The 14,073-nt window shown below is 45.3% G+C and overlaps 1 protein-coding gene and 1 pseudogene across 6 annotated transcripts in view; both read right to left on the bottom strand.

The window, feature by feature from the left end:
• Positions 1 to 235: 235 nt before the first annotated feature.
• The window catches only part of wars2 (tryptophanyl tRNA synthetase 2, mitochondrial), an 81,397-nt gene continuing 67,559 nt past the window's right edge, over positions 236 to 14,073 (bottom strand). For 3 of the 6 annotated variants that reach the window (XR_013499913.1, XR_013499914.1, XR_013499915.1), the window contains 3 exons: positions 5,966 to 6,084; positions 2,440 to 2,997; positions 236 to 732 (listed from right to left, as the gene is read on the bottom strand). Coding sequence is in view for 3 of the 6 variants with exons in the window: in XM_078232696.1 (XP_078088822.1) it covers positions 2,549 to 2,997; positions 5,966 to 6,084 (568 nt within the window). In the remaining 3 variants the exon portion in view is untranslated. Of the gene's footprint in view, positions 733 to 2,438; positions 2,998 to 5,965; positions 6,085 to 14,073 lie in introns of those variants that run through there. The other 3 variants (XM_078232696.1, XM_078232698.1, XM_078232699.1) reach the window with 1 other exon arrangement.
• Positions 1,611 to 1,724, bottom strand: LOC144506688 (U6 spliceosomal RNA; annotated as a pseudogene).

The following is a 14,073-nucleotide window of genomic DNA, read 5'->3' as shown; positions in this document are numbered from 1 at the left end:
AACCAGCCTCCCATCCATTGACTCTGTCTACACTTGCCGCAGACTCGGAAATGCAGCCAGCATAATTAAGGACCACACGCATCCCGGACATACTCTCTTCCACCTTCTTCCGTCAGGAAAAAGATACAAAAGTCTGAGATCAGGTACCAACCGACTCAAGAAGAGCTTCTTCCCTGCTACCATCAGACTTTTGAATGGACCTACCTTGCATTAAGTTGATCTTTCTTTGCACCCTAGCTATGACTGTAACACTACATTCTGCACTTTCTCCTTTCCTTCTCTATGAACGGTATGCTTTGTCTGTATAGCACACACGAAACAATGCTTTTCACTGTATACGACTAGATGACAATAATAAATCAAATCATATAATGTGGAGAACAACATTGTGGAGTATACCAGAGCAAATATAAATATTATATCAATTTTGCCATTATATGCATATCTCCAAAGCTCCCTGATGCTTATTAAACTTCTCACGGAAATGTATCTGCTAAGAATACACAAGTCCAAAGTTCCTACGGGATTAGATCAATAATTTTATTGTTTTATCAGTGTTCCATTTATTGCCAAAAAAATCAATTGAATTCAATACTTCAGTAACTAAATGCACTGTGTAGCAGAGATGTAATGATTAAAGAACAGGAATATCGCAGCTTTGATCCTTGGTCTGCGTTGCTGTAAGGATGGTACAGTTGGTCTCAACACCCAGCAACCATGAGAAGGATGGAGCTGGAGGGGGAAAGAGTGTAGAAGGGAAATAATCAGCTAGGTGAACCTGGTCTCGATCAATTTTTAGAAAAATATATTGATATCGGGTCAGGGCAGGATTGGACTGGAAGATTAAACCCGTCTCCTCCCACTGCAGAAAAGCCAAAACACATCACCTCAGCTGATCTATCAAGGTACAGCAGACTGAACATGCAATGGTTTTGCAGCATATGTGGTGCTTTCAGCTGGGGACATCACTAAAGGATAAAATACATTTTAGATTCTGCTAGAGGATGTCAAAATTTAGTCATGATCTTACTGAATGGCAGAGGAGGCTTGAGGGACTTTACAGCCGACTGCTGCTCCAGCCTCTTACAATGCAGTGCAATTGTCTACATTTCACTTTCTCTGGGATCCAGTTTGAATCCAGTCAGGCTTTGACAGACATGTTAAGAATCTTATTTTTACTTCGAAGTCACGATTTTGGGCATCCTCCATTTCCCAGCCAACCAAGGCATGTTTCATTCTTTTAAAAATGGTACACATCATTCCAGATCTCAGAATTATACCAATTATCATAGAATCCCTACAGTGTAGAAGGAGGCCATTCGGCCAATCGAGCCTGTACCAAAAACAATCCTATCCAGCTCCTATCCCCATAACCCCACATATTTACCCTCCTAATCCCCCTGACACTAAGGGGCAATTTATCATGGTCAATCAACCTAACCCGCACATGTTTGGACTGTGGGGGGAAACCGGAGGACCCGGAGGAAACCCACGCAGACAGTGAGAGAACATGCAAACTCCACACAGACAGTCACCCGAGGCCAGAATTGAACCCGGGTCCCTGGCGCTGTGAGGCAGCAGTGCTAACCACTGTGCTACCGTGCCGCCCCAAAAATACGGAACACCTTACAAATTTGCGTGTCATCCTTGCGCAGGAGTCATGCTAGTCTTCTCTGTGTTGTTCCAATTTTAGTATATGTGCTATCTTCTTTTAAAAATGGTACATATTATTTAAGATCTCAGAATTATACCAATCATCATAGAATCATAGAATACCTACAATGCAGAAGGAGGCCATTCAACCCAGAAGGAGGCCATTCAACCCTTCGAGCCTGCACTCACACCAATCCCACCCAGCCCCTATCTCCATATATTTACCCCGCTAATCCTCCTGACACGGAGGGGCAATTTAGCATCGCCAATCAATCTAACCTGCACATCTTTGGACTGCGGGAGGAAACCAGAGCACCCGGAGGAAACCCACGCAGACACGGGGAGAGTGTACAAACTCCACACAGACAGTGACCCAAGGCTGGAATTGAACCCAGGTCCCTGGCGATGTGAGGCAGCAGTGCTAACCACTGTGCCACATGATCACCAGGCTCTACATCCTGTAAGTGATAACCAGTGTAGTTCCTAGGGAGACCTTGTGGTGCAGTGGTAGCGCACTACCGCTGGACAAGAAGCTCCGGGTTTGAGTCCAACACCAGGACTTGTTGGACACAGAAGGAGCATTCAACGTGTTGATAATCAGCTCGGGAATCTTTCCAACACTTTCTCACCATTCCCCAGAAGGAGCATTCAATGTGTTGATAATCAGCTCGGGAATCTTTCCAACACTTTCTCACCATTCCCCAAATGTTAAAAAAAAAGTGTGCGTGAAGATACGCTAAAAAAGTACAGATCCTAAATACACATATATCTTAAATAATCACTGACCATCATTTAAGGGCACCATGATTAACTCTTCCACAAGGATTGCACTCCAAACAGATTTTGCCATCTTGCAAACATAACCCAGTAGCTACAGTTCCTAGTTGATAGATGGTTAGCTAAAGCCAACCAGTTTTCTGATTTCATGGTACGTGGGACCTGCCAATTCTTTTGCTTTTTCGGCTCCACGGCTCAAGACTTGCTCGAGGAAACCTTTCTCTGCTCTAAGTTTTTCAATTTCATTTTTAATCGGTGCAAGTTTCTCAATGACAGCCTCTGCCACCAGATATTTGTAGCGGGCAGTGTCCAGTCCTTTGCTTTGATGCACAACCTCTGCGACAGTCATTCCAGTCACTGCTGAGTGCACTGCTACCAGATTTGATACCCCTGGACGTGTCTCTGGATCATACGCCACTTCGGAGGTGAAGTCTGTCACTGCTTTGCGAAACTTCAATAATATCTCCTCGGGTGTATCAGTGATATTCACAGTTGCTAACTTTTGAGGGTCTGACTTTGACATCTTTGCAACAGGGTTCCTCAATGATCTAATTTTTTTAGTTTCACCTGCGTAAAAGGAAGGAATAATGGAAAAATGCTTATTAGTAAATTAATATTGAAACATTAAATGAATATTCAATATTGCAATCATTCTTTTGTGCAGATTCATTCTAACAGTGGCTGGATCCGATGTTGGTCCACTTCAACATGGACCAGGCAAAAACAATTCAATTCTCTTCCCATCTGTAACTTCATGCCCAAGACTTCCATTCTATCCCTTTTCCTGACAGCTTTCTTGTATTGAATCAGTGTGAAACCTCAGTGCACTGTACTGTCCTGAATCAAACTACAAACTTCACATCTGCATTGCCATCAAGACTGCCCCCTTCATCTGGTCTAATGCTGTCTTGCGTATACAGCACGCTGGCACAGTGGTTAACACTGTTGCCTCACAACGTCAGGGACCTGGGTTCGACTCCCAGCTTGGGTCACTGTCTGTGCAGAGTCTGCATGTTCTCCCCGTGTCTGCATGCGTTTCCTCTGGGTCCTCCAGTTTCCTCCCACAGTCTAAAGGATGTGCTGGTTAGGTGCATTGGTCATGCTAAATTCTTCCTCAGTGTACCGGAACAGGTGCTGGAGTGTGGCGACTAGGGGATTTTCACAGTAACTTCTTTGCAGAGTTGACGTAAGCCTACTTGTGACTAATAAATAAACTTTAACTTCAGATGCAATGCAAAAACTGAACTGTAATCTACTGTGGAGATCGTGGAAGCTGATTACCTTTTCAGCAGAGAGTTATATCCCAGACCATGGACATAATGTGAGTTGAAAGAAAGCAGCTTCTGGGGGAAAATACATGTTTATGTTTTCCCCCTTCCAGGAATACACAAGAAAATGGGTTAAACACCAACTGCAACCCTGGCCTCTGTGTGCTAGTCTGGTGTTTTAATTATACTGTGCTGGTGTGTGTGCTACAAAGGTCACAGCTGAAGAACATTCACTAGACATCCGTGCGCTTGCAGGTAAAAAGATCTCACTCTCTCTGTTTCCTGGAAGCAAGTCACAAATCAGCAAACCCACGGTGGAAAAGGAAACAGATCAACTCCTTTCAGCTAACCTGCAGAACCAAGAATCGCCGAACCAGCTGCTCAAGTGCCAAAATGAGCACTCCCAGAATCACCCAACTTAATGGCTGCAATGTTTTACCATCTCCTTCTCACGGACAAGCCAAAGGCTGATTCACTTTTAAAAAACTTTTATTTTTGGACTCACTTCTCATTTCTAATGTGTGTGTATGTGATTGCGTTTTTATCATTTTTTCTTCATGTTTTAGTAACTAACATATTCACTCTTTCTTTAGCCCAAAAAAGCCTGGTTAAGTTGACTTCTTTTAAAACATAAATACATTTGGACTGGGAAAAGATATCCAAAAGGGAAGGGATTATTTTAAAATGTACTTTGTTGCGACTAACCAAGGGGGTTGAGTAAAGGGGAGCAAGTTCACCACCGCCTCCCCTCCCGCCTCACCAGGAGCATAACAATTTGGGGCTTCTCATCCGGAATCATAAAGTGGGGGACCTTGCCTGGGGACTGGTCGAAACAGGCAAGAGTGACCGCCCTTTACTTCAAGGCAGTATTTGACCGAGTGTGGCATCAAAAGGCCCGAGCAAAACTGGAGTCAATGAGAATCGGGGGAAAAACTCTCCACTGGTGGGAGTCATACGCAGCACAAAGGAAGATCGTTACGGTTGTTGGAGGCCAATCAGCTCAATCACAGGACATCGCTGCAGGAGTTCCACAGGGTCGTTAGCGTCTGAGGACAGATCTTCAGCTATTTTATCAATGACTTTCCATCCATAAGATCAGAAGTGGGGATTCTGATTGATGTTGGAATAATTTCAATACCATTTGCAATTCCACAGAAACAAGATCTAGACAACATTCAGGCTTGAGCTGAAAATTGTCAAAAATAGTCACATCACACAAGTGCCAGGCAAAGGCCATCTCCAACAAGAGAGAATCTAACCAACATCCCTTGATGTTCAATGCATTACCATTGCTGAATCCTCACTATGAACATCCTGGTGGTTGTCATTGAATAGAAACTGAACAGCATTAGCCACATAAATACTGTGGCTATAAGAGCAGGTCAGAGGCTAGGAATTCTGGGGCAAGTAACTCATCTCTTGATTCCCCGCCCCCCCCTCAAAGCTTGTCCAATATCTACAAAGCACAAGTCAAGAGTGTGATGAAATACTCTTCACTTGCCTGGATGAGTGCAGCTCCAACAACACTCAAGAACTCAAGAAGCCTGACACCATCCAGGGCAAAGCAGTCCACTTGATTGCTATCCCTTCCACAAACATTCACTGCCTCCACCAGCAATGCACAGTAGCAGCAGTGTTTACCATCTACAAGATGCACTGCAGGAACTCACCAAGGTTCCTTAGACAGCAGCTTCCAAACCCATGACGACTACCATCTAGAAGTCATGATGTGGAGATGCCGGCATTGGACTGGGGTGGGCACAGTAAAAAGTCTCATGGACCAGGTTAAAGTCCAACAGGTTTATTTGAAATCATGAGCTTTCATCAGGTGAGTCACCTGGTTGCTGTGAGACTTCTTAGTGTAATCATCTAGAAGGACAAGGGTAGCAGACACATGAGAACACCACCACCTGGAAGTTCCTCCTCAAGTCACAACCATCCTGACTTGGAAGTATATCGTCGTTCTTTTACTGTTGCTGTGCCAAAATCCTGGAACCCACTCCATAACAGCACTGTGGATTTACCTACACTACATAGACTGTAGCGGTTCAAGAAGGCAGCTCACCAACACCTTATCAAGGGGAACTAGGGATGGGCAATAAATGCTGCTCTAGCCAGAGACACTGACATCCTGTGAAAGAATAACAAAAATGAATCCTGTAGCTGTTTTGATTTCTACTTCCTACTTGGTTTACTCCAATGCCCTCTTCGGCCATGTGTTACATGAAAGGAACTGGAAGAGTGTTAATGGGTCTTATTGTACTCACTTAGAATAGCTTTCGGTATTGGAAAAAAACAGCCATATTGGTTGTTGAAGATTCGGGCTATATCCTGTGCCAGCTCCAGATGTTGTACCTGGTCCTCTCCAACAGGTACATGCATTGATCTTATAGGAGAGAAGAAAAATCAATTATGATGAGATCCTTCCAAAAGAATAAAACAGCTAACCGTTCAAAGAAAGGGTTAATAACAAGAACTTTGGCAATCCTATAATGCGCAATGCTTGCCTGGAGCACTGGATCTCCTCGGGGTTAACACGCAAACGGGGTTCCTCGAGTATTCCTGCCCTCCAACAAATGGCAATCTTTGCACCAAGAGCTCACGGGTGGCACTGAAATGAGGCCAGGTCTCCAAAATGTTTGGAAGCTCTCAATGGTAACTTTGCGCCAGTGGTGTGGGCACTCTATCTACGTCAGACTCCTCCAGGCAGGGGTCAAAGACTGCGTCAGTGAAAAGCCCTGAAGGATTACTCATGACACAGTGGTTGAAAAGATTTTAAGCCAACAGCAGTGAAAGTTGCAGACTACATTCAGATGGTGAGTCTGTCCTGAATCTTGGGTGGAAAATGATGCAATATTGCCGAGAATGGGCAGTCTCACACCAGTTCAATTTGACACCAAATGATTTGCAATTCCGTTGTGGTGGAAAACTGGACTTACAAAGTACCCATGGAGTTCCTTAAGCCTCTTGGTCTATTTTCAAATCTATTTCTAGTTAATTTAATATTTACTTTATGCAGGAACTGCTGCCTGAACTCCCTAAACATTTTAAAAACCTCATCCATGGGATGTGGGCATCACTGGCTAGGCCAGCATTTATTGTGAGTCACGGGTGGTGCAATCAACAGCAATCATCCCCATTTCTAACCATATAATGTCAGGAAACAGGGGTAGTTTTAAAGTAATCGATATTTCAGTTGGGACAAAAAAGTATGTCTCAGGAAGACAGTTAAAGGAACGAAGAACAAGAAGCTGAACAAGGTCCTGTTGGGTAAAGCTAAAGTACAAAGCAGAGAGAGTGCTCAGAGTTAAAGAAATATAGAAGATAGGAGCAGGAGGAGGCCATTTGGCCCTTCGACCCTGCTCCACCATTCATCACGATCATGGCTGATCGTCCAACTCAATAGCCTAATCTTGCTTTTTCCCCATAAACTTTGATCCCATTTGCTCCAACCGCCTCTTGAATGCATTCAAAGTTTTGGCATCAACTACTCCCTGTGGTAATGAATTCCACAGGCTCACCACTCTTTGGGTGAAGAAATGTCTCCTCACCTCTGTCCTAAATGGTCTACCCCGAATCCTCAGACTGTGACCCCTGGTTCTGGACTCTCCCACCATTGGGAATATCCTCCCTGCATCTACCCTGTCCAGTCCTGTTAGAATTTTATAAGTCTCTATGGGATCCCCCTCATTTATCTGAACTCCAGTGAAAACAATCCTAACCTAGTTAATCTCCCCTCTTACATCAGTCCCATTATCCCCGGAATCAGCATGGTAAACCTTCGCTGCACTCCCTCAAGAGCAAGAACATCCTTCCTCAGAAAAGACCAAAACTGCACAAAATACTCTAGGCCCTGTATAATTGCAACAACACATCCCTGCTCCTGTACTCGAAACCTCTTGCAATGAAGGCCAACATACCATTTGCCTTCTTTACCGCCTGCTGCACCTGCATGCTTACCTTCAGCGACTGGTGCACAAGGACACCCAGGTCCTGCTGCACACTCCCCTCTCCCAATTTACAGCCATTCAGATAGTAATCTGCCGCCTTGTTTTTGCTTCCAAAGTGAATAACCTCAAATTTATCCAAATTGTACTGCATCTGCCATTGATTTGCCCACTCATCCAATGTGTCCAGATCATTTTGAAGGATCTCTGCATCCTCGTCACAGTTCATCCTCCCACCCAACTTGGTAGCATCTGCAAACTTTGAGATGTTACATTTTGTTCCCTCATCCAAATCATTAATATATATTGTGAATAGCTGGGGTCCCAACACTGATCCCTGTGGCACCCCACTAGTTACTGCCTGTCAATTTGAAAAGCACCCATTAATTCCTACTCTTTGTTTCCTCTCTGCCAACCAGTTTTCTACCATCTCAATACACTTCCCCCAATCCCATGCGCTTTAATCTTGCACGATAATCTCTTATGTGGGACTTTGGCAAACACTTTCTGAAAGTCCACATTGACTGGCTCTCCCTTGTCAACTCTACTAGTTACATCTTCAAAGAATTTCAACAGATTGGTCAAGCATGATTTCCCTTTCATAAATCCATGCTGACTCTGTCTGATCCAGCCACTGCTTTTTAATTGCTCTGCTATAAAGTTCTTGATAATGGATTTGAGAATTTTCCCCACTACCGATGTTAAGCTTACTGGTCTATAATTCCGTTTTCTCGCTACCTCCCTTTTTGAATATTGGAGTGACGTTAGCTACTCTCCAATCTGCAGGGACTGTTCCCGAGTCTATAGAATCCTAGAAGATGACCACCAATGCATCTACTATTCCTTATGTACTCTGGGGATTTATCCACCTTCAATCCCATCAATTTTCCCAGCACCATTTCTCTACTAATATTGATCTCCCTCAGTTCTTCCCTCTCACGAAATGTTGCATTCTCCAACATTTCTGGCATCTGATTTGTGTCCTCTTTTGTGTAGACAGAACCAAAGTATGTATTCAGTTGCTCAGCCATTTCCTTGTCCCTTATTATACATCCCCCTGTTTCTGTCTGTGGGGGATCTACATTTGTCTTCACCAACCTCTTTCTCTTCATGTGTCTATATAAAGAGACAGCTACAAGAACCACATTTCATAGAATCATAGAAACCCTACAGTGCAGAAGGAGGCCATTCGGCCCATCGAGTCTGCACCGACCACAATCCCACATATTTACCCGCTAATCCCTCTAACCTACACATCCCAGGACTCAAAGGGGCAATTTTTAACCTGGCCAATCAACCTAACCCGCACATCTTTGGACTGTGGGAGGAAACCGGAGCACCCGGAGGAAACCCACGCAGACACGAGGAGAATGTGCAAACTCCACACAGACAGTGACCCGAGCCGGGAATCGAACCCGGGACCCCGGAGCTGTGAAGCAGCAGTGCTAACCACTGTGCTACCGTGCCGCCCAGTGAGAAGTCAGACATCCAAGGTAAATCAAAAGTTTGGTGACATCTAAATAAAGCCTGTGAACTAGTAGTGTTTTATTAGCATGGCTGGATACCTGAGAGATAATGTGGAAGCTCAAATGCACATGGCAGAGGAATACTGAAAGGAGAGATTGAAATCCTAGAAGTGGATCCTTGGTGAAGGCATCAGAAAAAGAGTGTTTTGGAGAAAATGCCAAGGCATGTTCTTTTTTAGGGTGGAGTTTGGGAACACTCAAGTGGAAGTCAGATTACAATGAGACCAGATGGCTCAGAGTTGACAAGCATCTGGGAGGATTTGATGAGAAATCCACAGAAGTTATATTGGGTGGTGTCTGCCACTTGCTTTCAGAGTGTGATGTGTCTGACCACATTTCATCTGTTGGTTGACATGGACTGTGTACTTACTGAGAACATCTTAATTTAAGATATTTCATAATGGTAATGGCAGAGTGGGAGATATGCTGGATCATGAAGTTACAGATTGTGGTTGGAGTACAATTCTGCTGCTATTGATGGCCCACAGCCACTCATGGTTGTCCAGTCTTGAGTTGTTAGATCTGATTTGATTCATTATTGTCACATGTATAAGCGAATAGTAAAAAGTATCGTTTCTTGCAAGCTAAACAGACAAAGCATACCGTACGCAGAGAAGGAAAGGAGAGAGTGCAGAATGTAGTGTGACAGTCATAGCTAGGGTGTAGAGAAAGATCAAGTTAATGCAAGATAGGCCAATTCAAAAGTCTGATGACAGCAGGGGAGAAGCTGTTTTTGAATCGGTTGGTACGTGACCTCAGACTTTTGTATCTTTTTCCTGACGGAAGAAGGTGGAAGAGAGAACGTCCGGGGTGCGTGAGGTCCTTAATTATGCTGGCTGCTTTTCCGAGGCAGCGGGAAGTGTAGACAGTGTCAATGGATGGGAGGCTGGTTTGAGTGATGGACTGGGCTTCATTCACAACCCTTTGTAGTTTCTTGCAGTTCTCGACAGAGCAGGAGCCATATCAAGCTGTGATACAACCAGAAAGAATGCTTTCTATGGTGCATCTGTAAAACTTGGTGGACATGCCAAATTTCCTTAGTCTTCTGAGAAAGTAGAGGCGGTGGTGGGCTTCCTTAACTATAGTGTCGGCATGATGGAACCAGGACAGGTTGGTGGTGATCTGGACACCTAAAAACTTGAAGCTCTCGACCATTTAGCACGGTGGCAGTGCCACACAACATGGCGGGTATCCTCAATGTGAAGATGGGACTGTGTCTCCTAAGGACGGTGTGGTGGTCACTCCTCATACTGTCATGGGCAGATGTGAAGGAGAAAATCTTACAGAAAACCATATTTTACATCGTCAAACATATTTACATATTGGACTAATTGGCACCACTCATAACGGGCCAACAATGCAGAGGGGCACCCCCGGATGGATATTCGATCGGGTCCCCCCCTGTACAGCTGAGAGACTCACGAATTTCAGAAACTGCGGGAGATCCCTAATCTGCCTAGCAACAGCCTGTAGCTGCATTTTAAACTGGTCAAGGACGATCAAGACCCCTATGAAACGAGCCATAGAGTGGGTTATCAAAACCAAGCTATCACTGAAACATTACTAATTCGGCCAAGGCAGACATAAAAATCTGATAAACCAAGATATAAGAATAAAAGGTTAGAATGAAGTACTCCAGACATCCAACAAGACAGGATAACATTAACACTCAATCTCACAAGCAGGAAACACAGACACGGGACAATAGGATCAAATTCAAATAAGGGGACACATAGAGATGATAATGGGAAACGCATTTAGACACCGGGGCAGGACCAAGTAATCCCATTAACACGAACACACACCATACAAATGCAAATTGACAAGCCTCCCAGAGAACTTCCCGACCTGACAGACCACTTTATACATATTGTAAAAAGATGCATAATCAAATGTTCCCGCTCAAACTTGGAGCCCTATAAAGATCCAGGGCTGATGTAATCCAATTGAGATCAACGTGGCCAAGCCACTGTTTCTGAGCTGGCTACGGGGGTCTCCCTAGGATCCTAGTAAATTGTACAATAAAGACACGCTTTGAACCTTGATTTGCGACTCGGCTTCTATTCTGTGCTGGTAAGGGATTTTTCCCTACAACAAAATGGCGTAGTCATAGCAGGATTTGATATCTGACTTCTGACTGATAACCACAGTTTGAAAGTCGGGATCAAATTAAACGAATCTGATACAAATCCAGAACAGTCAGAGGCGAGTACAGGTCTCCGTTCAAAGTGAGGTACCTTTAAGGGTTAGGGTTTGTCTGTTTTGAGTATTGTTGTCTTGTAGAACTGTATAATCTTGCCTAAGTTTTAAATTGAAACAGAAGTCCGCACTAAAGAGGTACAGGTCAGAACAACCGCGTGGAAGAAGGTAAGTAACTGTTGACTTTAATAGGAGTAAAAGACCAAAGGTAAAGATAACAGGTTTTGGGCTATTTGATAACAAAGAATTAAGACTAATATAAAGATAAGTACCGCATGCAGAACTAATTGGTGTAACTAACCCAGGATTGTAAATGAAACCGCTGTCTGTGCCAAGGCAATAGGACAAGGGAGTGCTTGACTCAAGGTGCCCTACCCTAAACTGGACGTTAAGAGGAGAAATCTCCCACGCTAAGGTTGGGTTTTGAAGCGGGCGCTAAGAGAGACAGGCACTCAGGGTGCAAGGCACGGACAGTGTAAATCGGGTAACAACACTGACTCTGAAGGGACGAACAACCTCAGAGTCGATACAGTTACTAACTATAACAGGGGCTTTGATAACAGAGTACAGGTGTGTAAGTGTTGAGGAAAAGTGGACCCGATCCATCCTGACCAAGAGACACGACGACGGAGGATCCATTAGGGACCCGGGCGGAGTTTGATAACCTTGTTCGTCTGTAGAGAACACCACAGCCCATAGCAGGATACCCGGTTTTGGGGGGTAACGGATCAACCCTGCTAGTGGGGGTGGTGGCCGAGCGGGAGGCGTTGTACTTAGAGGGGCTGGGAACAGGGGCGGACAAACCCACTAAACAACCAGCACACATCCCAATAAGACAACACAAAATAGTCCAAGCGTGAGGTGTCAGGAATAGTTGGGGGAGCCCAGGGGAAAGAGACCCACTGGAACCTCACTACGAGGCTCTACAGCAATACAGACGGTGCTGGGGCAGTATCAGTGACAGGAGTTGAGGCACTTTTACTGTAGCAGCCAGCATACGGGGGTTGCAGGACTGCTAGACAGAAAAATGGCAGACCACGTTGTTAAGGGAGAAACTGCAGTAGCTCTCATTTTAAAGTATCTGTTAGCCAGAGAAGCGATTGTTGCAAAGATGAAACGGAACGGGTGGAACGCATCACAAACTTTAGAAGATCAAAGAAAGTGGGTAGACGGAGTTAAACGGGACAAAACAAAAGTAATGGGAGTAATATTAGTGACCCAGTTAGCTGGACTAATTGAGGAAGTAAATGCCTCCATGGAGGAGAGACACAAAGAGACAGAACAAATTAAAGTATTACAGGAGAGAGTGAGGGAGTTAGAATACAGAAACAACACTGCGGAGATAACGCAGAGATCAGAGGAAACGGACCCTCGGCGCCCATACGAGTCAGTGCAGAAACATACAGCCACTCCAGCATCAAAAGAAAACATAGACAATTATAATCTAGCGCCAGTCACGAGAGGAGGGACGTTAGCACAACCAAAGGCAACCTATAAGCCTTTTACGCCAGGGGAAAGGCAGCAGATTATGGCATCCCTGGGGAAGTTAAAACCCAGAAGCGCAAACCTAGAATTTTGGGGCGAATTAGATTCGCTCTGGGTAGGACACCAGTTACATTTAAGGGACATACACCAGCTGGTCAGGGCAGCCTGTCCAGCGGATAAATGGAGGTTGGTAGCAGGAGGGCCAGCGGCTCAAGCAGCACAGGACTATAATGGAGGAAGATGGACACATGCCGTTCCTACAACGGCTGAGATAGATGACCAGCAGGCACCCTTTACATTATTCAAGACCGAAGTCCAACGGGTCTTAGGGAATTCCCCCACTAATTGGAGCAGGATCACAAACACTAAACAAGGACGGGGGGAAAGTGCATCGGAATTTGGAGAGAGATTATTCGGGGTATATATGGAATGTTCAGGACGAGACGACGCGGATAGGAGGGACAGGGCTTTTGTTCAGGCATTTAAGGACGGGCTCTCAGAGGCACACCAAGAGATCCTTAAGATGGGGGTGATAGCATCCCAAGACTATGACGAGCTAGTCGAGTGGGCTAGCGGGATAAGAGAAGAGAAGGCTGCCCAAACCAAGCCCAGACGAGAGAGAGTTGTAACCCCCCATAACGGAGATAGGGGGAGAACCGGGTTCAGCTGCTACACATGTGGCCAGCCAGGGCATACGGCTAGATTCTGCAGGGGGGCACCAGTCAAAGGGAAACCTGAGAATGGCGGGCCTCGCTGTGACCACTGCCATAAACCAGGGCACACTGAGGCAACATGTTGGGGGAAGCATGGGAGACCCCAGGACAACTATGGAACAACCCCGGGGGCACCACACTCCCGGAATCCACCAGGGTGACTAGGAGAAACCTTAAGCCAGGGAGATGGCAGAAGAGAGAGGGTTAGTGTAGCCACGCCCACAGAAGACTGTGAATCCCGACAAAAGCCGGTGTCCGTCCACTCCACTTATCGGCCAACATTGGTCAAAATCTCACAACCCGTAGCTCCCATCCAAAACAGGAAAGAGGGGGAGAGAATATACGTAGATGCCGTGGTAGGGGGTAGGGAGTGCCACATGTTAGTAGATACGGGAGCAGCCATATCAGTTACAAACCTACCCCTGCCACTGACCAACAAAAGAATACACATAACCGGGGTAGGAGGGGAGAGAATACCCGCCTATCTTAGTGAAACCACACTAGT

Source organism: Mustelus asterias, chromosome 17, assembly GCF_964213995.1.
Source record: "Mustelus asterias chromosome 17, sMusAst1.hap1.1, whole genome shotgun sequence".
Lineage (NCBI taxonomy): Eukaryota > Metazoa > Chordata > Chondrichthyes > Carcharhiniformes > Triakidae > Mustelus > Mustelus asterias.
Note: the sequence above shows the minus strand (reverse complement) of the source record. Positions and strands in the feature narration are given on the sequence as shown.